Source organism: Geotrypetes seraphini, chromosome 7, assembly GCF_902459505.1.
Source record: "Geotrypetes seraphini chromosome 7, aGeoSer1.1, whole genome shotgun sequence".
NCBI lineage: Eukaryota > Metazoa > Chordata > Amphibia > Gymnophiona > Dermophiidae > Geotrypetes > Geotrypetes seraphini.
Window position 1 is genome coordinate 160,138,830 of NC_047090.1, and position 27,557 is coordinate 160,166,386.

Here is a 27,557-nt window from a genome sequence, read left to right on the forward strand (position 1 = left end):
ACAATCTCCCAGAAACTATCAGAAAGGAGACCAACTACTCCCTCCGAAAAAAACTGAAAACTTATCACCTTGACAATTAATTAATATCTGCCTTTTCTCCTTTCCTCCTATATGTCCCCTTCCCCCTTCCCTTCAGTTTACTCTTCAGTTGCCTAGAGCTTGTATAGTTTTGTGCACTTACAAATAGAAGATTAGATTAAAGTGTGAAGGTGATTTGATATAGTGCTAGTGCATGTTAACATTTTTTTTAGTATATCTAGTCCTAAGTTTGGCTGGACAATTGTATTTAGTGAAAAAGCAGTCCTAAATCCTCATTTATGTATTTTGTTTATTTATTTACATTTATTTTTTCACCTAACTTTTTCATATCTAGGCAGATTACACTGAAATTAAATCTATAAATAAAATAGAAATTGTAAAGTATGTAGATATGAAGATCAACAAATTAAGATTATCTGTATATGTTAGTACATTTCAGTGAAAGGGGGTCAGGGTAGCAAGGCAGTAAGGGGACTCATAATAATAATTAAAAAAAAAAACATCCAAAAACCGTTTTAAGTCGGTACTTGGACGATCAAAATTACAGGTCTTCCGAGTACCGAAAATCAAAACTGGTTTTAGAAGTATCTAAAACCAGCTTAGGCCTTTTCAGTGCTGCGTTAAGCCCAGAGTGAAAAAGGGCGTTTATGGAGGTGTGGCTAGGGCGAGAGGTGGGCGGGATGTGAGCTGACCTACACTTAGTCGTCCAGCAGCCATAACTAAAAACCTTTGACAGGTTGCCAGACGGAACTAATACTTTTTGATTTAGACGAAGTCAAAACAGGTATAAGTTCTGAATTGGGCCGCTCCCCAGGCAACCCATCCCCTTGCAACCATAATGATCGCGGCAGGAGAGATGCCCAATCCTTCCTGCCAGACAACATCCCCTAACTCCCTGCGCGATTGCAACTTCACTGGATGGAGGGATGCCCAATCCTTCCTGCTGGACAACCCCCCCCGAACTCCGCCTCCACCCCTGCCACCAGACCCCCCCTAGCCTTTTTTGGTTGGATGGATGGGTCCTTCCTCTGACCAGTCGGCAGGCCTGCCTTCGTCTGAATTGCGGGCCTGCCCCTTCCCAGTGCATTGTGGGATGCACCAAGGGGCCTAGGGCTAGATTGGCTCAAGCACCTATGGTCCCGCCCATAGGAGGGGCCTTAGGTGCATGGGTCAATCAGGCCCTAGGCCTGCCATTCAGACGAAGCTGGGCCTGCCGGACAGAGGACCCATCCGGCCAGCCATCAAAAAAGGTTAAAGGGTGGTCCGGGGGTGTGTGTGTGTGTCCAGGTGGGGTTGGGGGTTTTGTCCTGCCGATGAAGTTGCGATCGTGCGGGGAGTTCAGGGAGGTTGTCCGGCAGGAAGGATTGGGTATCCCTCCTGCTGGTGAAGAGCATGATCATGCAGGGAGTTTCCTGGGGGATGGCAGCAGGAGAGATTGGGCATCTCTCCTGCCATGATTGTTGGGAGGGGGGGGGAACAGTTCCACAATTCTGTAACTGGCATTGTTTATGACAAATACCAGTTAGAAAATCATGCTTTTAGGCAAAGGACTGGCCCCTCCTTTGCCTAAAAGGTCTTGTTTTGGCCGTTTGGGACTTGGGCGAATTTTTGGTTGGGACTGTATTGCAAGAATACACATAGTGGCGGTCTGGGCGATTAAACTGCTGAACGTACAGGTAGGCCAATCTAAAAACAAACACACCACATTTTGGATGTTTTTTTCGAGAATGGACATTTCCCTGGTATGCCCCTCCACCCCTTTTTACAGACCAAAAAGTCTTATATCTGATAATGGGAAAAAATGCTTTTGAGCATTATAGTATCACTGTCATATCACTTCTGTCTATTCCTCTATCCCTTTTCACTGAAGTGTACTAATTTATGTAAACAACTTAAAACCTTGATAAGTTTGTATTGTTTATACCCAGTGTAACTGCATTCTTTTCTTCACTAACTTGGAGAGGATAACTCTCAAAAGTTTGTTAAAGATACGTTGTTAGTCTAATAAAAACTTATCACCTACAATCTTACATTCTTCTGACCCTTATTTTCACACATCCAACTGGACTAAATGGCAATTACCTGTTTAAAACATTTATCAAAATCATCACATCATCCAAATGCCTGGCAGAGAACAGTTGATCTTGTTAGAAAAAAAAATATTCCTGCTCCATACATAGTTTTAAGGGTAAAGAATTTGATAAGGAAGGGCGATAAAAATGCCAAATTCCTAGTCAAAGTATGTCTTGTCTTAGACAGTGCAGTAGGGTTGGCCACAAAAATCTAAAGTTGGAAGAACTGTACAAATTGAATTTTTTCCCATGAATTGATTTTGCTTGATCAGAAAATAATTTTAAAAAATTTCTAAGCTCATCCTGGGGCCCCTCAAAGCCACTGATTATATAAAGTTCTGTTTTTCTTAAAATGTGAAGGAAAAAATATATATAATGGCAGAACCCTATATTAGACACTCTGAGGGTGTACCCCAGCAATCAACAAAAAATAATAATTAGTCAATGGTAATGAATGACTAAATAAATATGAAACACTTCAGTATGGGCCTAGTGCCATATCGATAACCTTTCCCAGCTCCGGACAAAAGCTCATAGGTGACCAGCACCAGGTTTTGAAAAAACTTAAATAAGCTTTGCCGCATACAACATTTGTCTCTTATATAATTTAATTGAATTTAAATGCTTAGTGAAAAACCCAAAGAGGAAAAATATAGGGGCAAATAGTGACTCCAAAAGCCTCCACTCTTCAAAAGGATATCAACTGGTGGAATAAAGTGCAAAAGTGCTAAAGTGTAAAACAGTAAAAATATGTGCATATATACTTTTTCTGTTTTTCTTTTTCTTAAAAATCCATGTGAATCAATCTCAAACACAGTTCAATCCATATGTGTCCCAAAGTCCTATAGGTAAGTCACAATCACAATTAATGTCCCCATTTATCACATCAAAATGGGAAAACAGTCAAAGGTCTTCTATGACTTCTATAAGTTGATGGCTTCTGTGATTTGGTAGCTTCTAAGAACTTAACTCAATCTAAACAAATAGTAGACTTATCTGTATCTAAATGAATGGTTGTCTCAGCTCAACAGAGCTCCGTTTCATTAGCTTCTTCAGGAGCAGAAACAATAAATTAAATCCTCATAAATAAAGGGCTTTCTTGAATTAAAAGCAAGCTCCAAATTCATTAGCAGGGCTTTCTTAGTTAACAGAAGGCTCCCGAAAAAGACGAAATCACGCCCAAACTCACATGAGAAAAAGAAAAACAGAAAAAGTTTATATGCACATATTTTTACTTTTTTGCACTTTAGCACTTTCGCGCTTTATTCCATCAGTTGATATCCTTTTGAAGGGTGGAGGCTTTTGGAATCTCTTTTTGCCCCTATATTTTTCCTCTTTGGGTTTTTCACTAAGCATTTAAATTCAATTAAATTACATGAGACAAATGATGTATGCGGCAAAGCTTATTTAGGTTTTTTCAAAACCTGATGCTGGTCACCTATGAGCTTTTGTCTAGGGCCAGGAAAGGTTATTGATATGGCACTAGGCCCATACAAAAGTGTCTCATATTTATTTATTTAGTCGTTCATTACCATTGACTAATTATTATTTTTTGTTGATTGCTGGTGTACACCCTCAGAGTGTCTAATATAGGGTTCTGCCATTATATATATTTTTGTTCTTCATATTTTTTGTGCCAGTATCTTTTCAGTTTCTTTGTTGCCTTTCTTAAAATGTATCATTATTTTTGCTTAATGGAGCAAATTTCTTGGTATTATAGCTATAACTTTTATGTTTTCACACTCAGCAATGATAGATTGATAAAAAGACATTTTGGGGGAAATTCTAAAAAGATAGGCGACTATCAATTTACTCTGCACCTGGACCAGCTTGCTGTACACCTTGTATCTAAAACCAGTTCCTCATACCTTATTCAAATGTATGTATAATTTACCTTCAGTTTAGCCACTTGTCTATCCAAGTGACTTTGTTCTACCCAGTTTGTCCATCTATAGGTCTCAACTGCAGCTGGCTCTTCAGCTGCCTATTAAGATGCTTCATTGTATCATACTGACAATCAAGTATGTTATTTGATTGTTCTGTAAAAACAGAGTGGAATTGTCCATATCAGAATGATGTGCAATAATGAAGTTTCATTCATCTCATCTGATGGTACAAATAACTCATCCAACGACTCAATGACTCGACATGTACATGTTTCAGCCAAACAGGCCTGCCTCAGGAGTCTTGAGTCTTCAATAGTTATATCAAATCACGTTATGTTTGAGTATGCACACACTCTTAAAGTTGAGATTAGGACTGCACATGACTTCTGAGGTTTCAGAAACTGCTGAAGATGTGAGCTGATCCAGATTCAGTTCGTTAGCAACTTTAAGAGTGTGTGCATACTCAAACATTGAGTTGTTGGATGAATTATTGGATGAATAAAGACATTTGTACCATCAGATGAGTTGAATGAAACTTGCACATCATTCTGATTTGGACAATTCCACTCTGTTTTTACATATTTGATTGTTCTAACACATGCCTATCAAGGTGTGGAATTTGTATAGTATTATGTTTACAATCCAAAAAGATGTACTTTGACTACTCTTTTTTCAGAGGTAATAAATTCACAAATCTACAACTGTTCCTCTAGAACAGGGGTGCCCAATATGTCGATCGCGATCGACCAGTAGCTCAGGAAGGCAACGCGAGTCGATCGCGGAGCCCATCCCAGGCTCCGTGATAGACTTGTGTTGCCGTCCTGATCTACCGGGCCGATCAGCCTTCCTCTCCAGTGTTCTCTCTAGGGCCTTTTAGCTGGGCGGTCCGCCCAGCTATCATCTGCTGCTGCCGCCAATGCTGAACATTAAAAAAAAAAAAAAAAAAAACGGCTTGGAGATTTCGGCCCGTAGCGAACTTATGCTCCGTGGCTCTAACGTGTGCGTGCCGGCTTCCCTTCTCTTCCCTCAGAAACCGTAAGTTATGTCCGGGGGAGGGGGGAAGAAGGGAAGCCGGCACGCACATGTTGAGAGCCCTGAAGCAAGCGTTCGCTATGGGCTAAGGCTGGAGACAGGTTAGTGAAGCATTTGCTCTTCTTGCTGCCGGGTCCTGCCTACTTTCTGTTTCTGCGAAGGCAGGACCCGGCAGCATTTCCCCCAATAGGTCGATCGCGATCTTGGGCCAATCAGCCTTCCTCTCCCCAACGGCAGAATTGACGTCGGGGAGAGGAATGCTGGTCGGCCGAAGCAGGGACAGCTTGGGGCGTCGTCGGCTTTCGGGCCTGATATTGGTGGCGGTTTGGGGCCTGTTATTGGTGGCGGTTTGGGTCCTGGTCCCCGATGGCAGTGGCTTGGGGGAGGGCAGGGAGAAAGAAAGAAAAAGGGCAGGCAGGGAGACAAAAGGAAAGAAGAGAAACAGAAAAAAAAGAAAGGGAGGCAGAGAGAAAGAAAGGGCAGGGAAGAGGAAGGAAAAGTTGGGGGAAGGAATGAGGTCTGGAGGAGAGGAAGCATACAGGCTAAAAGAAGGGAAGAAAGATTGTATGCACAGTCAGAAGAAGAAAGTGCAACCAGAGACTCATGAAATCACCAGACAAGGTAGGAAAAATGATTTTATTTGAAATTTAGTGATCAAAATGTGTCTGAATTTATATCTGCTGTCTATATTTTACACTAAAGTCCCCTTTTACTAAACCGCAGGGAGCGCATGGAGCCTATGAGCGTCGAGAGCAGCGCTGGGCATTCAGCGCAGCTCCCTGCGCTCTAAAAACTGCTATCGTGGTTTAGTAAAAAGGGAGGGGGGTATATTTGTCTATTTTTGTATGGTTGTTACTGAGGTGATAGTGCATAGAGTCATCTGCTTTGACCTCTTTGAAAAACCCTGGAATAGGAATGATGATTAACATTTTCTATGCGTACAGTGTGCGTTGTGTTTTTTTTTTAAATTTTATTGTTGGTAGATCATTTTGACTTGGTCATTTTAAAAGTAGCTTGCAAGCCCAAAAAGTGTGGGCACCCCTGCTCTAGAACATATCCAAACTAATCTTTACATTTTATTGTTTTAGAGCTGTTTAGGAGGATCAGACCCAACATGTTTCGCATCTTGCTCTATCAAGGGGCCTCCCGTTAGTGCCGGCATCAGCCACCCCCACCAAATCTAACGGGGGGACTCTTGATAAAGCAAGACGCGAAACATGTTGAGTCCGATCCTCCTAAACAGCGCATAAAGTAAAGCCGAAATATTGTCGAAAGAATAACAATTTTACTAAGATAAGTTTTCTGATTTAATCAAGATGAAATACCTGATATGAGAAAATTTATTTTTTGGAAAGCTAAATGATTGAACACTGAGCACTTTAAAGCAGATTATTTATTTAAAATTAATATATGAATCATTAGAAGAAAAATTGGTGTTATGAGCCAGTGATGATGTGACCATGTAAAGCTCACCGCGATGAAAATTTATTGAGATGGTGGAGTGGTGGGGCTGAGGCTCTAAAACAATAAAATGTAAAGATTGGTTTGGATACTTTCTAGAGGATCAGTTGTAGATTTGTATAGTATTGACATCATATTTATTATTTGAATGCTTTCATGCATGCTTATTTGTATTGTGCTGACACTGAGTTTCATATCTGTGTTACATGAATGCTTTTCCTATGGTGCCCATTATGTAACATAATAACATAGTAAATGATAGCAGATAAAGACCTGAATGGTCCATCCAGTCTGCCCAAAACAGTTAAACATGATGTCTTTGGGAAGATCGAAAGAGCCAGGCCTGCAATCAGATGGCTTAACATGTTGAAAACAAGCATGGGGATAATGCTGGAGGACCTTGCCAGACTAGCACAAAACCAATCTCTTTTTAGATCTGTAATTCATCAGGTCGCTAGGACTCGAACATGAGTCGATGGCATCTAACACAAACCAGTTAACAGTAATGATTTCATGTGCGGGAGGCGAAAGAAGACTATCTGGCCAGATCTAAAGCTGTCAAAAAGGCAGTCAGAGAGGCCAAGCTCCGAATAGAAGAGAATCTAGCGCGGAACATTAAGAAAGGGGATAAATCCTTCTTTAGGTATATTAATGAAAGGAAAAGAAACAAAGATGGGATAGAACGCCTTAGGCAATCGGACGGAAACTATGCAGAATCGGATTCTACTAAGGCAGAACTACTAAACGAATACTTCTGCTCAGTCTTCACCTGTGAGGCGCCGGGAGCCGGTCCATAGTTATGGACAAGAGACAGCCAGAAAGACCCGTTTCAACTTTCAAGACTCAAGGTAAACAAAGCCATGGGACCAGACAACCTACACCCCAGGGTGCTCAGAGAGTTGAGCGAAGTCCTCGCGGCACCTTTAGCCGTGCTCTTCAATCTTTCCCTACACACGGGAAGAGTCCCCTTGGACTGGAAAACAGCTAACATTATTCCACTCCACAAAAAGGGCTGCAGGACAGAGGCGGCAAATTACAGACCAGTGAGCCTCACATCCATAGTGAGCAAACTCATGGAAACACTAATCAAGCAGAAACTTGACACAATCCTGGACGAAGAAAACCTACGTGATCCCCACCAACACGGATTTACCAAGGTCCTGCCAATCTAATCTGATTAGCTTCTTTGACTGGGTAACTAGACAACTGGACGCTGGGGAGTCCCTGGATATAGTATATTTGGACTTCAGCAAGGCTTTTGATAGCGTCCCACACCACAGGTTATTGAACAAGCTGAAATCGCTAGGATTAGGGGACACACTAACTGCATGGGTTAGAGATTGGCTGAGTGGTAGACTTCAGAGGGTGGTGGTAAACGGTACCCACTCCAGAACATCAAATGTGACCAGTGGAGTGCCACAGGGCTCGGTCTTGGGCCCGATTCTATTCAACTTATTCATAGGAGATATGACCCAAGGGCTTAGAGGAAAAGTATCACTGTTCGCCGACGCCGCCAAACTATCCAACATAGTAGGTAGAAGCACTTTGCCTGACAGTATGACGCAGGACCTACTACTACTGGAACAGTGGTCATCGACTTGGCAGCTAAGCTTCAATGCTAAAAAGTGTAAGGTAATGCACCTGGGTAAGAGAAATCCGTGCAGAACTTACACACTAGATGGTGAGATCTTGTCTAGGACCATGGCAGAACGTGATTTAGGGGTGATCATTAGTGATGACATGAAGGCTGCCAATCAAGTAGAGAAGGCTTCCTCAAAGGCAAGGCAAATGATGGGTTGTATCCGTAGAGGTTTTGTTAGCAGGAGACTTGAAGTCATAATGCCATTGTACAGATCCATGGTGAGACCTCATTTGGAGTATTGTGTTCAATTCTGGAGACCACACTACCGGAAAGATGTGCTGAGAATTGAGTCAGTCCAGCGAATGGCCACCAGGATGGTCTTGGGGCTCAAGGATTTCACGTATGAGGAACGCCTAAATAAATTGCAGCTGTACTCACTTGAGGAACGAAGAGAAAGGGGAGACATGATTGAGACGTTTAAGTATATCACGGGCCGTATCGAGGCAGAAAATGATGTCTTCTGTCTTATAGGACCCTCGAACACCAGAGGGCATCCGCTGAAAATCAGAGGAGGGAAGTTTCATGGTGATTCCAGAAAGTACTTCTTCACCGAAAGAGTGGTCAATCATTGGAACGAACTCCCACTGCAGGTGATTGAGGCCAACAGCGTGTCAGACTTTAAAAGAAAATGGGATATTCACGTGGGATCTCTAGGGGAGTAAAGTCAAGGGGGTGGGTCATTAGAGTGGGCAGACTTGATGGGCTATGGCCCTTTTCTGCCGTCATTTTCTATGTTTAAATGTATACTATTTCATGTTAGTTTTAGTACTAGGTTTCAATTTCCTATTTCCATGTTTAATTTAATTGATTATATTTATGCTGTTAACAAAATTGCAAGTTATATATTTAATTTTCTATACCATTCTCCCAGGGGAGCTTAGAACAGTTTACATGAATTTATTCAGGTACTGAAACATTTTTCCCTGTCTTTCCCAGTTGGCTCCCAATCTATCTAATGTACCTGGGACAATTGGGGTGGGGGCTGGAATTTAGGGGTCCTTTTACTAAGGTGCTTAACACCGATTTAACATGCGCTAAATGCTAAAGCACCCACAGAATATAATGGGCACCTTAGCATTTAATGTGCGCTAAACAGTTAGTGCACCTTAGTAAAAGGACCCCTAACAGCACGGCAAACCTTGTCTGACAAAGATGGCAAAACATAATATGACAAAACATGGCCTGTTGAGTATGGCAAAAACATAGTATTGGCTGAATCTTTTCATAAATGAGTTAATACATTTCAGTAAATAAATACAAACAAAATAAATATGACTACATCTCCAATTTCGGGTTTCCACTTTAAAGTTCTTTGCCTATGACTAAATCATACTGGCTCAGTCTACGTAGGGTTCAAATTTAAGTAATGTACTTCCAGCCACTTCTGTACAGTATCTAAACAACCATTCAAAACTCTCATCGCCACCCCAGGGAGTCCTTTGAATATCACCCGCATAAATATGACAGTCCATCTTGGAACAGGGTAAGTTCCCCCAAGCAGGCCAGCAATGTACTGAACACCAAATGGTGAAAAAAACTAAACCCAAAGGTATTTCAAAAAGAGCTCGTCCCTTTCCCATATACTGCAAGAGTTCTATCCATGATACAAGATGAGGACTGGGCTATAGAATTCAAAAATTGTCCTAACAACATGGTTCAATTGTGTCAAATGCTGCAGATAAATCCAAGAGAATCAACAGCACACTCCTTCTCCTTCTTCCAAGGTTGTTAAAGAGCGTTACTTGAGAGGGTTATAGAGGGAAGGGATACTATTCTTAAGGAGGTACAATAATTTATATTACAAATTCATTATCAAGAAAACTATTTTCAGGTCCTTAAGATTATAGGTTCATTAAGAAACCAGTATAATTACTCATGAATATAATAAAACTATTCCACTTCCATAACTACACATACATATCAGTATCTCTTATCAGTAGAAGTAGCAGACAGAAATCTGAAAGTAAGAAAACTAGTAAAAGCAAATGTCATAGTGACTCATTTTGCTCCAAAATATTTGAAGTGTTTCTAGCAGGTCACATTGTGCTGCTCTAGTAGGTTCCTGTAACTCATGTTACTCTGGGCAACAACAGAATACAGATGTCTTTTTAATGACGTTACTGTCAGAGAAACTAACGTTTAACTGTAACTAGTGTTCTCTGTAATACACTGGTTATATGATTTCAATATTTGTACTTAAAATAAATGATAATAATATTGAGAGGAGAGTGTGGCGCAATGGTTCAAGCTACAGCCTCAGCACCCTGAGGTTTTGGGTTCAAACCCACGCTGCTCCTTGTGACCCTGGGCAAGTCACTTAATTTCCCCATGGTACATTAGGGGACAGACAGGGAAAAATGCTCGAGTACCTGAATAAATTTATGTAAACTGTTCTGAGCTCTCCTGGTAGAAAGGTATAGAAAAATGAATAAATAAACACCTAATCTATCCATATATTACTCCTCAAAAATATACTGACTGATATTCAGCCCATTGCGGTCAGTGCTTTAAATACCCATGTAATGTAAACGTCTCTATCATATCTCCCCTCTCCTGCCTTTTCCTCCAAATTATACAGATTGAAATCTTTAAATCTGTCCCCATGCGCCTTATGATGAAGACCACAACCATTTTAGTAGCCTTCCTCTGGACCGACTCCATCCTTTTTATATCTTTTTGAAGATGTGGCCTCCAGAATTGTACACAATATTCTAAATGAGGTCTCACCAGTCTTATACAGGGGCATCAATACCTCTTTTTTCTTACTGGCCATACCTCTCCCTATGCACCCTTGCATCCTTCTAGTTTTCGCCGTCACCTTTTCAACCTATTTGGCCACCTTAAGATCATCACATACAATCACACCCAAATCCCACTCTTCCGTCGTGCATATAAGTTCTTCACCCCCTAAACTGTACTGTTCCCTCAGGTTTTTGCAGCCCAAATGCATGACCTTGCATTTCTTAGCATTAAATTTTAGCTGCCAAATTTCAGACCATTCTTCAAGCTTCGCCAGGTCTTTCTTCATGTTATTCACACCATTTGGCATGTCTATTCTTTTGTAGATTTTGGTATCATCCGCAAAGAGGCAAATCTTCAGCAATAAATGTTAAAAAGAATAGGCCCAAGAACAGAACCTTGAGGCACACCACTGGTAACATCCCTTTCCTCAGAGCGATCTCCATTGATCACTACCCTCTTGTCACCTTCCACTCAACCAGTTCTTGACCCAGCCAGTCACTTTGGAAAACGTTACATAGGAAAACACTGTCGCAGGGGTGGCCACAAGCGAAGCACCTCTTCCCTGAGAATTCTGGTCACATCTGAATGAGCTATAAGCAAACTGGTGCCATTGTGCGTTCTAAAACAAGAAAGGCTTGTCACTTGTACCTTGAGGGAAACCACCACCAGGCCTTTCTCTAGACCAGTCTGAAAGAAGACTAAGACCACCAGATGCTGGAAAGCCTGCTGCCATAGTAGAGGGCTTCTTGGATCTCAAAAGTATGGCAATGACTACGACGGAATAGCCCCTATGAATCAAGGACTTGCGCTCAAGAGCCATGTCGTAAGACCAAAGCGCTGGGGATTCTCCACAGGAATTGGTCCCTGAATGAGAAGGTCACAATGAAGAGGGAGCTTGAGCTTCTTGTCCCACTGAAGATGGATGAGATCTGCATACCAGTCCAGGGCCATTAGGATCACCAGGCCTAGATGAGTCACAATCATGAGGATGACTTGACCCACCATGGGTCAAGGCAGAAAGACGTAAAGGAGTTCCGGAGTTGGCCAGGGCTGAACCAACACATCTAGACCTAAGCTTCCTGGTTCTACTTTTTGACTGAAGAAACATTTGACCTTCAAGTTCTTGGCTGAAGCCATCAAGTCTCTCTTTGGTCTGCCCCGATGCAAAATGAGACAAAATGCTCTCTGTGAAAGAGACCATGCTTCCGGGTCCAGGGTTTGGAGATTGAGAAAGTCTGCTTGCACATTTTCCACTTCATCCACAAGTGCTGCAGAGAGAGCTTGAAGGTGTACTTCTGCCCACTGGAATAGCATCTGAGCTTCCCGACTCAAGTGAGAACTTCTGGTGGACCCCTGCCGATTCAAATACACCACTGCCATGGTGTTATCAGAAAACACCTTCTTACCGCTTTTCCTTCCATGGTATTTTAGAGAGCTCTCAATATGAGCTTTATGGCTCGAAGTTCTAGATGGTTGATTGACCAACCCTTCTGACGGAGAGTCCATTGGCCCTGGAAGGAGCAGTCTCTGCAATGAGCTCCCCAAGCCAGAAAGATTGGCATCAGTCATGAGAGTAATCCACTCTATTTCGAAGGGGCATGCCCTTCACTAGGGTTTCTCTGAATCCACCAGTGCCAGCTGTTCCGTGCTGGCTCCATCCAAAGGACTTGCTAGACTAGACTTGAAATTGACAATCCAGCCCAGGCACTGCAGAAAAGACACCACTATTTCCACTCACTGCTTACAGCTGGAAGCAGGATACTGGGCTTGATGGACCTTCAATCTGTCCCAGTATGAGAATTCTTATGTTCTTATGAGTCAACAAGAACTTAATTGTCATTAATTATGATTAGGGCTGCAATCTATTCTGAGCACCTAAAGGGGACATGGCCATGGGAGGGACATTGGCAGGTCATGCGCAGTGTTACAAAATAGCAGGGATCGCACCTAACTTGCACACCAGGATTTACAGCAGGTTTCAGCTGGTACAAGTCTTCATGTCCAAAAGTGAGCACAGAATTTGGTGCTCAATGCTAGTCTATAAAGAGTGTTCATCCGGAAGTGCCCTTTATAGAATAGCATTGAGTGCCGAATTTTATTGGCGCTTAATTTTCAGCACCATTTATAGAATTTTCCCTTTGATATCTAAAAATAGGTGCCCTTTTATACAACATTAGTATGTGGCTTGATATGTTTTTCCATTCCATTCTGTAATTGCATTCAGTTAAAACTACTGAAAGTTTATTCTTCTAATATAAGATTGAATAAAATAAAAGATATTTTAGTCTCTAATAAAGAAATTGAGGTTACTAATATGCAAAATGTCCATCTCACTTAACTCTAAATGTTTTAATTATGTGGGGACACATTGGGATGCGTACTTACCTTTCCTCCCTTTCCCGTTTCTGCTTACGAGCATGACGATCCATCACACTGGTTTTAGTTCTTGTCTTCTTCCAAGAGTAGTAAAATTTCACTAGACTTGCTATTGATTTGTCAGGAAGCTATAAATAAAGAGAAAGATAGCTAAAGATACAAGTGTCATCCATCTAAAAGCAATTGCTATCACACACTGTTCCACCTGCTAAGTCTTTTCAGAAAGAGTAAAGATTAGGAAAGAGAGAAAACACACTTTTTGTTGGGGATAGAAACATAGGGCTCCTTTTACTAAGGTTTGCTAGCGTTTTTAGCGCACGCAGGAAAATCCCGCATGCTACGCGGCTAGAACGCCAGCTCAATGCTGGTGTTAAGGTCTAGCGCGCGGGGCAATGTAGCGCACGCTATTCCACGCATTAAAGCCCTAACGCAGCTTAGTAAAAGGAGCCCATAGTCTAGAGCAGTGTTTCTCAACTTGGTCCTGGAGTACTCCCTTGTTAGTCAGGTTTTCAAGATATCCACAATGAATATGCATGAAAGACATTTGCATATAATGGAGAGAGTGTATGCAAATCAAGTTTATGCAAATTCAATGTGGATATCCTGAAAACCTGACTGGCAAGGGGGTACTCCAGGACCGAATTGAGAAACACTGCTCTAGAACACACAGAGGTTCTTTAAATATGTCCTGAGGGATCACCAGCTAGTTGAGTTTTTAGGAGATCCTTAATAATTATACACGTGAGAGATTTCCATATAATGGAGGTAATAAAAATAATTTTATTTTTATTTACCGCCTCACCAGGAATGGTTCTAGGTGGTTCACAACAAGTAAAACTGAACATGCAGCGAAAAATAGAATTTGAAAGTGGAAATACATCAGATAGTAAAACACAGGAAATGCATAAAATTTTAAAAGACAATAGAATGCATTAGGATACAAATTTATGAAATAATTGTGTCTTCAATAATTTTCCAAACCAATGTAAACAAACAAACTCTACATGTAAATTTATTTGAGTGGTTCAAAGAAAAATGGGACACAAGGTAGCCAGGCGACATGCCAAAGATTGATTTATAACAAATACAAGCAAATTTAAACAAAACTCTGGCCTCAATCGACAACCAGTGAAGTTTCTGATAATATGGAGTAATATGCTCCCATTTTTTTAGACCAAAAATCAGTCCAACTGCAGTGTTTTGTACCACTCTCAATTTTTTAAAGATTTTCTTATAGAGATAGATAATATTGCAATAGTCGAGAATGCTTAAAACAGATGACTCGAGTATAGAATATCTTCATTCAGTTTTAAACATATAATGGAGGTAGAGAGGAATCTTAATTTAAAAGAATTGCGCTGGATGTTCATGCTAGGCTCGATGGCTCCCGAGGGGTTGAATGAAGCCTCTGATTGGCTAGCTCAGGCTGACGTTTAACTAGCCTGTTAGTATTCTGACAGTTTTGTACTTCTCAGCTGTTCGCTCCTTATTGGAGGTGACGTCAAGGGATGTGTGTATTTATATTGTGGGGTGCACGCCGCGGCCATCTTTTGGTTATTACCGGCGTGTTAGTATGAAAGTTAATACTATGGTAAGATGTCTGAATTTTTTAATATTTGCTTCATGCAATTACTACTGTATTTTAATGGGTTTTCTCTGTGCTTTATTTTTCCCGCAGACTCCCCAGCCTTGACAAAGCTAAGCGAAACGCGTTGGCATGGGGGAATATTTAATCTAATGCTGGGACAGCACTGGTGAACCAGTAGATCACAGAATGCATATACGCAAAAGAAGAACATAAGAACATAAGAACTGCCATCTCCGGATCAGACCTTTGGTCCATCAAGTCCGGCGATCCGCGCACGCGGAGGCCCTGCCAGGTGTACCCTGGCGTAATTTATAGTCCATCATATCTTTATATGCCTCTCTTAAGGAGATATGCATCTAGTTTGCTCTTGAAGCCTAGGACGGTCGATTCCGCAATAATCTCCTCTGGGAGGGCATTCCAGGTGTCAACCACTCTCTGAGTGAAGCAGAACTTCCTGACATTAGTCCTGAACCTGTCCCCCCTTAGCTTCATTACATGTCCTCTAGTCCGTGTCAAATTGGACAATGTAAATAATCTTCTCTGCTCTATTTTGTCGATTCCTTTCAGTATTTTGAAGGTCTCGATCATATCCCCACGCAGTCTCCTTTTCTCTAGGGAGAACAATCCTAGTGTTATAAGTCTATCCTCGTATTCCAGTTTCTCCATACCCTTCACCAGTTTTGTTGCTCGTCTCTGCACCCTCTCCAGCAGTTTTATATCCTTCTTTAGGTAGGGAGACCAATGTTGGACGCAGTATTCCAAGTGTGGTCTGACCATTGCCCTATAAAGCGGCATTATAACTTTCTCCGATCTACTCGAGATTCCTTTCTTTATCATGCCCAACATTCTATTTGCCTTCTTTGCCGCTGCCGCGCATTGTGCCGACGGCTTCAGGGTCCTATCTATCAGTACACCCAGGTCCTTTTCTTGTTCACTCTTCCCCAGAGTTGCACCTGACATTGTATACTCGTATTCCTTATTCTTATTGCCTAAATGCATTACCTTGCATTTCTCCACATTGAACTTCATCTGCCATTTCTCCGCCCATGTTTCTAACCGACACAAGTCGCTCTGGAGTTCCTCTCTATCCTCCTGCGATCTGATTGCCCGGCATAGTTTTGTATCATCTGCAAACTTGATGATCTCACTGGTTGTTCTTTCCTCCAGGTCATTGATATAAATATTAAAAAGGATCGGCCCAAGTACCGAGCCCTGGGGTACACCACTAGTCACTTTCTCCCAGTCGGAGAACTTCCCATTTATGCCCACTCTCTGCTTTCGGTTTTCCAGCCATTTGCCTATCCACCTTTGTATATCCCCCTCTATGCCATGGCTTTGTAGTTTCCTGAGAAGTCTTTCATGTGGAACTTTGTCGAACGCTTTCTGGAAGTCCAAGTATATTATGTCCACCGGCTTCCCACTATCAATTTGCTCGTTCACAGTCTCAAAAAATTGGAGTAAATTCGTCAAACATGATTTCCCTTTCCTGAATCCATGTTGACTGGGTTTCATCAAGTCGTGTGCGTCCAAGTGCCAGACTATGCTATTCTTGATCAGTGCTTCAACCATCTTGCCGGGGACAGACGTAAGACTCACAGGCCTATAGTTGCCCGGTTCCCCTCTCGATCCTTTTTTAAAAATTGGCGTGACGTTCACTATCCTCCAGTCGTCCGGTATCTGTCCAGTTCTGATTGTCAGGTTTGCAAGTTTTTGCAATAACTCTCCGATTTCAACCTTCAATTCCTTTAAGACTCTCGGGTGAATTCCATCCGGTCCAGGGGATTTGTCACTTTTAAGTTTGTCGATCTGATAGTATATCTGGTCTAAGTCCACTTCAACTGTGGTGAGGCTGTCTTCTATTTCTCCTGCAAACACTTTCTCCGCTTCAGGTATTGTTGAGGTGTCCTCCTTCGTAAAGACGGATGCAAAGAAGGAATTTAGTTTGTCTGCGATTTGTTTATCTTCCTTGATGTACCCTTTTCTTCCCTGGTCGTCCAGGGGTCCCACTGCCTCTTTTGCAGGTTTTTTCCCTTTCACGTATCTAAAGAAGGGCTTGAAGTTTTTGGCCTCCTGGGCTATTTTTTCCTCATACTCCTGTTTGGCATCCCTCACCGCCTTGTGATCAAAACATATTATTGATAATACTAGTTTATTGATAACTCAAATGATAAATTATACAACAAAAAGATTATAAAAAGTATATAAGAATATAAAAAGTATATAAGAATATGAGAATATTAGCAGGGATTAATGACGAATGACAGACCGAATGAGCACTTTAAACTCTGAGGTCAAGATCTGAATTCCCGTTGCTACGTTCTCTTGGTGATGTGAATGCTTTCTTAGCAACCCACTACATTAATGTTTATATTGATGTTTAAAACAGATGACTGCATTAACAAACGGAATGAAGCTTCATCCAAATATTTTTTAATGGTGCGAAGTTTCCAAAGCACCGAGAAACATTTCTTGAGTGCTGTTCCAAAGTAAGATGCCTATCCATAGTCACTCCCAATATTTTTATAGACTGTTCTATAGTATAGTCGAGACCGTTCAAATGTATCAGTGTTTCTTTGATCTTATCATTAGGAGTTGCAAGAAAGAATTTATTTTTTTCTGGATTTAGTTTCAGTTTAAAAGCAATCATCCAAAGTTCAATCTGATTCAGAATGGTCGCTAAAAATTTGCAATCTCGACTGTCAGACAAGTTAACAGGATGGCTATAGTGATGTCATCCGCATAAATATAAAACTTAAGATTTAAATTAAACAGAGTGGGGGATAGAGGTGAACCTTGAGGAACCCCACATAGATTTTTCCAATGGTAAGAAAAGACTTTCATCCTTGAACACCTGGTACGATCTGTTATCCAGAAATCCTCTAAACCAGTTTAAGACATTTCCCAAAATACCAATAGATTCCAAGCATGCTTGGAGATTGGGAGGGGACATGATCGAAACATTCAAGGTACTGAAGGGAATAGATTTATTAGATAAGGGCAGGTTGTTCACCCTCTCCAAGGTAGGGAGAATGAGAGGGCACCCTCTAAAATTGAAAGGGGATAGATTCTGTACGAACATAAGGAAGTTCTTCTTCACTGAGAGAGTGATAGAAAACTGGAACGCTCTGCCGGAGTCTGACATAGGGGAAAACACCCTCCAGGGATTCAAGTTAGACAAGTTCCTGCTGAACCAGAATGTACGCAGGTAGGGCTAGTCTCAGTTAGGGCGCTGGTCTTTGACCAGAGGGCCGCCGGGTGTGCAGATTGCTGGGCATGATGGACCACTGGTCTGACCCAGCAGCGGTAATTCTTATCTTCTTTCTCTCCTCTCTCATACATATTCATATGGTTTAGTTGGTGCTTAATATATTGCTTTTAAAACCTAATATTACAGAGCAGAGAACAAAATAAAACAATAAAAAAACATATTAAAATTATGATATTATTAAAAATAAGCAGAAAGGAACACAAAAATTGTAAAAGAGCAGGAAAGTAGCCAAACTGAGAAAGAAAGAAACTTAATAATTTACACCAATATTTATGTCTACCGCAGGCAGACCTCCGAGTCTGACCCATAGGAAGAATCATGAGAAGGTTGCTTGTGTAAACTTGAATTGGGGCTTAAACTTGGAATACTTCATAAGGAAGAGTTCCACAAACAAGGATCAAGCAAGTAGAAAGCAGAATGGCATATGCTTTCCAAACGAGCATTGCTGGGGGGGGGGGGAGTTAGGGCAGGGGAGGGAAAGAAGCATTTTATAAAGAACAGAGATGTTGTGATTGTTTATAGGGGCATCAGCATATAGGGCTCCGAAAGGAGCCCATAGTGTTGCATGTATTGAGATAAGAATTTTAACTTTACTTATTCGCCATCATTAGTTACATATCCAGTTCCGCTATAAAGGTGATACATGGGTCGAATTTATGAGCACAGCAAATCTTAATTGCAATATTTTGAACAGTTTGAAGACATCTGAAGGAGACCTGAGGTAGGCTTACTAACATAATATTACAGTAGTGCAGGCTTGAGAGTACAGGGCTGATAAGATGGTACACTGAGCTGAAGAATTCAGTAGACTATGCACAGATCTTAGATGCAAAGTGAAAAGGCAACGTTTGAGCACACTGAGATGAGACTCCAGAATTACTCTCAAAACATTTAAAGAGGGTAACATTTGAACTGGCATACCAGAAAGACTGAGAATTAATACTTAAGGTAGAAAGCCATTGAAAACCGCAGGGCAACTGTTTTAGATGGGTTTAAAACTGAGTGATGATCAGAGAGCCATGAAGAAACAAGTGAAAGACAGTTCTGAAGTGGTGCAGTTTCTAAGGTATGGGACTCAGTAGTATGAATAATAAAATATCATTTGCATAATAATAGGCGGAGACACCAATGTCTTGTAGAAGTGTGGCTAATGGGCTCAGGAAAATATTAAACAATAAGGATCTCGCAGCATAGGAGATGAGGTGCAAAAATGATAGCATGAAAGTCAACTTTAAAGGAGTAATTCTGTAGAAAAGATGCAAACCAACTCCTAATCTGCTTTGCAAGACAAAAAGAATGTGTTCTAGAGCAGGGGTAGGCAATTCCAGTCCTCGAGAGCCGGAGCCAGGTCAGGTTTTCAGGATCTCCACAATAAATATGCATGAGATAGATTTGCATCTCGAGGAGGCAGTGCATGCAAATCCATCTCATACATATTCATTGTGGAGATCCTGAAAATCTGACCTGGCTCCGGCTCTCGAGGACCGGAATTGCCTACCCCTGCTCTAGAGACTGCTATCAAAGAAATCAAACTGAAGGCTGTCCAAGTAACAGCTTTCATTGAAGAGAGAGAGATATCCTGGACTGAGTATGAATTAAGTAAAGTCACAGTGGCCGAGTTATCAGGAAAATCTAACTGGCTGGTGGTCCACCAGAACAAATTTGACAGGTTTCAGATTCGCTGGTATAGATAAAGGTATTTGTATTACCACCTTTCCACAGAAAGATACTCAAATATACATTGAACTTTGAGAAACTTGAAAAGGGTGATTCCCTCAAGTGTTCATCAGCTTGGCTGAGAATGTGTTTGCCAGGTTGTCCCCTCTAGTATTAAAACAGAGAACTGAATTAGAGAATGACACAGTGGCAAAATTCATCACCGTTCCCGTCCCCGCGGATAACCGCGGGAATAATCCCATGTCATTTTTTTGTGTCTATCTCAACCTCAGTCCTTCTACACCAGCATTTTTCAAAGCAAAGCTTGCGGGTCAGTGGTTGTGGCCATTCATACTCTGATTCTTATGTGAGCCAAGGATAATGAAACCATTGTGACATCACTGATGTGATTGGTTCTTAGGCACTGGTGGAATGAGGCATTATGACATCACAATATCTGCTCTGGATACCAGAGACTGCCATTCTTTAGTGTCTATCTCAACCTCAGTCCTTCTACACCAGCATTCTTCAAAGCAAAGCTTGCAGGTCAGTGGCTGTGCTTATGTGAACCAAGGATAATGAAGCCATTGTGACATCACTGATGTGATTGGTTCTTAGGCACTGGTGGAATGAGGCATTATGACATCACAATATCTGCTCTGGATGCCAGAGACTGTCATTCTGTAGTGTCTGTTTCAACCTCAGTCCTTCTACACCAGCATTCTTCACAGCAAAGCTTGTGGGTCAGTGGTTGTGGCCATTCGTACTCCGATTCTTCCCTCTCTCCTTAAAGAATGACATGAAGATGGCTTCCCGCGGTTATCCGCGGGGACGGGAACGGTGATGAATTTTGTCACCATGTCATTCTCTAAACTGAATACCCTTTTCAAGGAATCCGCCCACCTCTCACACACACAATGCATAGTTTATTCATAACTTCAAGAACAGAAAAGACAGAATGCTATTCCTGCACCAGCATATCAGGCACCACAATGCCAAAGTTTTTAATATGGAGGTAGAAATAATGATAAGTGCAGTACTTAAAAGCATGGATATCATAAGAGTTCTAAAAGAAATCTGTAATGAAGGAAAACTGATCCATTGAAACACACATGGGATCATTTGTCATTCATCCTAAACATGTGAACTTTCTTTACATATGTTTTCACGGTAAAATCAAAAGATAATAAACATCTGTGAACTGCTACTTTGGTCTCTACTGTTCAGAATAAGTGCGGAACCCTGTTTACCATTTGCTGGATTCTGTGAAATGTTTTCCCGTGAAAACTAAAGGCTTGTTCAAACAAAACCTTGTCTTCTACTGTCCATTCGTCAGGAAATGGTGTGAAGTTGGGCAGATCGGCCAAAGACTTCTCGATGTTGTGTTTATGCCAAAACAGCATTCCAAGAGCCTGAAAGAGACATACAATCGGAAATCAGTATCAGCATATAAATATGACAAATCTCATTAGGGCAGGGACGGAGGCGGCAGTAACAGACTTCTCAAAATACATGGTCACGTTCAGAACAAGGATCAGAAAAGGCTTTGTGTTAATCTCATACTGCTCACTATTAAGATGGCCATTTTCAGCAAAATTCAGGGATCTGCAAATTCTTTTTTTTTTTTTTTTAAACATATTTTTATTGAAAGTGAAAAAGGTCACAACCAAATGCAATACAAAATACAAAGCAGGAGTGTGAAATCAGTCAAATAAAAAAAGTAGGCATCAGGAACAAGATGAACAGCGACCCCCACAACCATAGCCCCCCCATGGTCTCAGCAAAACAGGAAGACAAAACGGAGCAGAGCTCTGGTCGAACAGGGATAGCTCGAAAGGGCAGTGAGTACAAAAGAGCAAGACATCAATTGTCACAACCTTCCACCATTTTTATATTGTGTAGTTTGATCTGTAATTTTCCTTTGAATGTTGCCTAGGGAGATTTGCACCTACATTTTCTGTGGATATGTTTTCCTTTCAAACAAAGCACGTAGTTTTGAAATTACAAAACTAAGCACACTGGTGGCAATTCTACAGCATAACAGAGTGCCCAGAACGACGCATCTGGAGGGTCACGGTAGCAGTCTATTTGAGAAAAGAATGTCGGCTGCACTTTTTATAATTGTCCATAAGGTCAATATCTCACTCTTACTTGAATGATTTATCATAAGTTTCAGGGCTTCAGACATGCCATTTGGTCACCCATATTTTCAGTAACCAAATATATTTCAACGGCTATGGCTTCTTCATTTGCCCCCTCTATATATGTTTAAATTTTTCTTTGGTTTTCTTATATCTTCTTATGTTTTAAAGTGCTTAGTGCCTATATAAATATCAATAACTTAATAAATAAGAACTTATCTTAAAAGTTTATTCTATTCATTGCAGTTTCTCTTATCAGGTCGGGAAAGAGACCTGTCACATCAACATGTTTCGCCGTTAGGCTGCTTCAAGAAAAAGTCCCCCTTTATCAACTTATTAAACCATCCCGATCCATGTAATTTCCACTAAGATAAGATCATGGATCGGGATGGTTTAATAAGTTGATAAAGGGGGACTTTTTCTTGAAGCAGCCTAACGGCGAAACATGTTGATGTGACAGGTCTCTTTCCCGACCTGATAAGAGAAACTGCAATGAATAGAATAAACTTTTAAGATAAGTTCTTATTTATTAAGTTATTGATATTTATATAGGCACTAAGCACTTTAAAACATAAGAAGATATAAGAAAACCAAAGAAAAATTTAAACATATATAGAGGGGGCAAATGAAGAAGCCATAGCCATTGAAAATATGAGTGACCAAATGGTATGTCTGAAGCCCTGAAACTTATGATAAATCATTCAAGTAAGAGTGAGATATTGACCTTATGGACAATTGTATGTAAGACTGGTCAATACTAAATGAATGACTGAGAGATTTACTTATAGAGTGGGCTGCACTTTTTATAGCATACTAGTGTAACCAGGTATGAATATGCCTAACATTTAGGAATGAGCACTTTTGCCAGTCATAGAGCTGATATAAATGTGAACACCTAATATAGCAGGTACCAGTATTCTATAAATTATGTGCATGCAGTAGCAAAGTAAGGGACTCTAGGTGCTGTCTTGGCGGGACACTAGCACCTCTCCGCCTCTCCCCCATGCCATGCTCTCCCTTCATCCTCTTCCCCCCCCCCCCTGTACCTCTTTAAAACTTCATCAGCATGAGCAACTTCTCTGGCCTGCTGCTTGTGCCGGCCTGGCTCACCTCTGAAATCACTTCCTGGTTGTGGGGCCAGGAAGTAACATCAGAGAGAAAGTTAAGGCTGGTGCTAGCAGCAGGTCCGAGAAGCTGCTTGTACTGGCGAAGATTTGGACGTATGGGGGGGTAAGGGAGGGTATGAATGTGGCGTGGAGGGTGGGGAAGGAGCAAGGGGAGGGGAGGAAGAGAGAAGAGCAGGGAAGGGGGCACCACCGTTCTGGATGCCTCATATCCTCCCTACACCACTGATGTTCTACCTATCCTCTGCTCCTGTGTATGGCTCCCTTGCAAATATGTGCTCAGTAAATTGTGGGAATTTGCAGAGTAGCATTAGGCAGCTTGCAGTATATACATGTATAAGTGCCTACATTATAGAACTGCCCCATGACCTTGCCCCATAGAAATGCCGCCACTCAATGCAAATACTTTTACCTGCATACAGCTGGACAATTTTGAGACAGTTGATGTATGTAGGCAAATAATATAGGGCAGTGTTCTTCAACCACCAGTCTGCAGAAATTTCCTGCTGGTCCACAGGGCAGGCACGTGCATCGGGCCTGAGACAGTGTTCTTCAGCCGCCGGTCCACAGTGCGATCGATGTGGCGTTGTCTTCGGGCTGGCTCCCTCTTCCTCATTGCTGCAGTGCACAAAGCTGTAGGCAGAGGCTCCTATGCACGTTCTGCGCCTGAACTGGAAGCTTTCTCTCTGACGTCGCAACGTCAGAGGGAAGGCTTCCAGATGAGGTGCGGGACACTTGAGGAGCCGCTGCCCACAGCTTTGTGCACTGCAACACTGAGGAAGAGAGAGCCGGCCCGAAGATAACACTGGGACAGGGTGGGGGGGGGGGGGGGGCAGCATAAAATGGCCAGGCAGGAGCAGGCCAAAAGGTAAGGCACAGCATGGAGGAAGGGAGACAAACAAAGGTAGGTGGGATTGATTTTACTTTTGAATTTAGTGATTGATTTACATCTGCTGTCTGTTCAGGAAGAAATGCATTTGTTTCTTTTTCTCTGGGGTTGTACTGCTTGCAGAGTCTTGAATCTTAGGGTTTCATTTGTAAACATTAGTACTTTTAGTTTTTGGTCCCATATTTGCATGAGGTTATCTGTGTTCTGTTAGGAATGAATATTGAGAAGCATACAGTGTGCTTTGTGTAGTTTAATTTTGTGGTTAACCATTATGTGTTGTTAATATTGTGTGTGTGTGTGTGTATATGAAAAATGAATGGAAAAAATGGTGTTACAATTAGTACTATTATGGGGCGGGGTATGGGGCGGAGATTGGGTACAGATGGGCGGGGTCTGGCCCATGACTTAGCCCAGTGTTCTTCAACTGCCGGTCCACAACTAATTATTTTATTTCCGCCGGTCCATAGGTGTCAAAAGGTTGAAGAACACTAATGTAGGGTACCATATGAAGAGCTCTACTAACAGAATGTGTTTATAGAAAGGATGAATTTATAGTGTGCAATAGTATTTTCCTAATTATAAAATAGCTAGAGTGTGGACTTCCCTGAAATAAAAGCAGGATCTCCTTCTGTCAAGTGGAATAGCAGTCTAATATTTAAAGCAGCTGTCTAAGAACCAGGAGAGCCTAGCTCAGATCCCACTAAAGTTCCTTGTGACAAGTCATTTATCCTTCCATTGCTTCAAGTGTAAACTTAGATTGTAAGCCCCCTGGGAACAGGAAAATACCCACCATTCCTGAATATAATTCTCACCCCGAATTACTGACAAAAGGCATGAACAAAACTTAAATTTTCACTATGGGCATTAAAAAAAATTATTTATGAATGTATCAAATTGTCAAACAAACAAAATGCATTTGGATAGAAAAACCTTATATGAGGGGGTGCTGAAATATTCTCAGCCCAACCAAGAAGAGAATGATGTGGATATGGTTCAATCAATGATCTGAAACAATGACAAAACATAGAATTTCATTTCTGCAAATTGACACTTAATGAAATAAGATAACACTTTTCAGCTACAGTGGCAAAATAACACTCAGAGTTTAGGAAGTTGGTTGGCTGGGCTGAGAACTTTTCAGCACCCTCTTGTATGTAATAAAAAGTGAGCCAAGTATAGGGCAATAAAGTCATTGTGACATCACTGATGAGGTTGGCTCTTATTGGTGGAATGAGGCATTATGATATCATAATCTCAGCTCTGATTACCAGAGACTGAAAGGCTTCACACTACAGAGGAGGTGCTGAAAAGGTCTCAGCCCAACCAAGAATACGGTTTAATCAATGATCTGGAACAGTGTCCCGCAAACTTTCTCAAGCCACAGCACACTAAAGGTAGTGGCTCGAGGCACCTGGAAGTCCGCGGATATTGCAATGACAACATCACGCACATGCGTGACATCATCATGTCGATGTCCACGTGTGTGTGAAGGCCCTCCAGGCAGGTCCTGAGTATCTTATGGAATCTTTTATTATTACAAATTCTAATTAAACATTCTAGAAAATCTCATTCATTATTTTCACTCCCTTCTATAAAGGGATGTAAATATAAGAAATTTCAGGAACAATTGCTATCTTTTCAGGCAGCCTTATGGACTAGGGATTTAACTCACATATTTATATTCTCAAATTCGTATCAACAATTTTGACGTGCCTTAAAGATGTATCTTTTTAGGGAATCTTTCAGAAGTTAGATATTGGATGTTTATTCATTTGTATTACTAGTCTTTGTGAACCGCAGAGAACTTAATGGTATTTGCGGTATACAAGCGCGTTTTATGTTATGTCAGTGTTCTTCAACCACCGGTCCATGGACCAGTGCCGGTCCACAGAAATTTCCTGCCGGTCCACAGGGCTGGCACATGCATCAGGCCCAAAACAGTGTTCGTCAACATCCAATCCATGGTGTGATCGATGTGGCGTTATCTTCGAACCAGCTCCCTCTTCCTCACTGATTCAGTGCACAAAGCCATGGGCAGTGGCTCCTATGCGTGTCCTGTGCCTGGACCGGAAGGAGTCGCTGCCCACAGCTTTGTGCACTGCATCAGTGAGGAAGAGGGAGCCAGCCTGAAGATAAAACCAGGGGCGGCATAAAATGGCCCGGCGGGAGCAGGCCAGAAGGTAAGGCACAGCATGGAGGGAGGGATACAACAAAGGTAGGAGGGAATGATTTTAGTTTTGAATTTAGTGATTGAATTATGTCAATTCTGAGAATTTACATCTGCTGTCAGTGTGCTTTGTGTAGTTTAATTTTGTGGTTAACTATTATGTGTTGTTAATAAGATTATATTGTATATGTGCTTGTATATATGAAAAATGAATGGAAAAAATAGTGTTACAATTAGTACTATTATGGAGGCGGGGTCTGGGGTGAAGATTGGGTAGAGATGGGCGGGGTCTGGCCCACGACTTAGCCCAGTGTTCTTCAACCGCCGTTCCGCAGACCTATGCCAGTCCACATAATAATTCTTTTATTTCTACCGGTCCATAGGTGTAAAAAGGTTGAAGAACACTGTGTTATGTGCCAGAAGGGAAAAGGGCCAGAGAGAAGGATAGGTGCTGGCGCCCACTGATTGCCACGAGAGGCACGTCCTGTAGTCAGTCAGCTGGCGCCGGTGCCTCTCCTCTTCCCCAGTGTACCGCGGCACACCTGAAATCTCAGGAAGCACACTGGTGTGCCTTGGTCCACAGTTTGAGATACACTGATCTGGAACAATGACAAAATATGGAATTTTGTTTCTGCAAATTGGCACTTAATGAAATAAGATAACACTCTTTTCAGCTACAGGGGCAAAATAACACTCAGAATTTAGGAAGTTGGTTGGGCTAAGAACTTTACAGCACTCCCTCGTAATGAGAAAAAAGAGGAAAAAAAAGAAAAAGGGCACAGCCTTATAAACAGGAATTTATACAACAAATCTACAGTATCACTTATTTTATTTTTTTTGAAAAAATTCTTTATTCATTTTGAAATCCAATAAATAGTGCAACAGGTTAGCAAGCAAATAATATAATAGACAGCACTCCAATGTAAGTACTTAACACCCCCCCAGCCCTCCCACCCGCCCCACCTAGATGTGCACAGCATTCTTTTCATGAATCAAAGGGAAATAATAATACTTAATATGAATCAATGGCACCAAATAATAATAAAACCTAATAATTAATTCTTACCAAAATTTGTTAATGGACCCCCAAATCTCCTTAAATTTACTATGATGTCCCAATTGTAACGAATTCATATATTTGGCATAAGGTTTCCCACCACAAACTGTAATTTAAGTTATCCCAAGATTTCCAATTTTTCATAATAAGTTGCATAGCAACTCCTGTCATAATGAGAAGTACCGTATTTTCACGCATATAACGCGCGCGTTATACACGATTTTACAAACCGAGTATAACCATACGCGTTATATGTGTGAGCGCGTTATACAATTTTTTTTTCTCATTGCGATCCGCCATCCTCCCTGCGAAACGGCATCCTCCTCCCTGCTCACGTCACCCCTCCCTCCCCCGCGATCATGCATCCCCCCTGTACCGCAAAGACATCGCTTACCCGATTGGGCACCGGCACCAGCA

At 41.6% G+C, this 27,557-nt stretch overlaps 1 protein-coding gene across 5 annotated transcripts in view; it reads right to left on the bottom strand.

The window, feature by feature from the left end:
- RCOR1 (REST corepressor 1) overlaps positions 1 to 27,557 on the bottom strand; it is a 266,962-nt gene that overhangs the window by 64,526 nt on the left and 174,879 nt on the right. For all 5 annotated transcript variants that reach the window (XM_033953340.1, XM_033953343.1, XM_033953339.1 and 2 more), the window contains exons 5-6: positions 21,013 to 21,174; positions 13,260 to 13,378 (exon numbers count right to left, since the gene is read on the bottom strand). In XM_033953340.1, the coding sequence (XP_033809231.1) occupies positions 13,260 to 13,378; positions 21,013 to 21,174 (281 nt within the window). The remainder of the gene's footprint in view (positions 1 to 13,259; positions 13,379 to 21,012; positions 21,175 to 27,557) is intronic.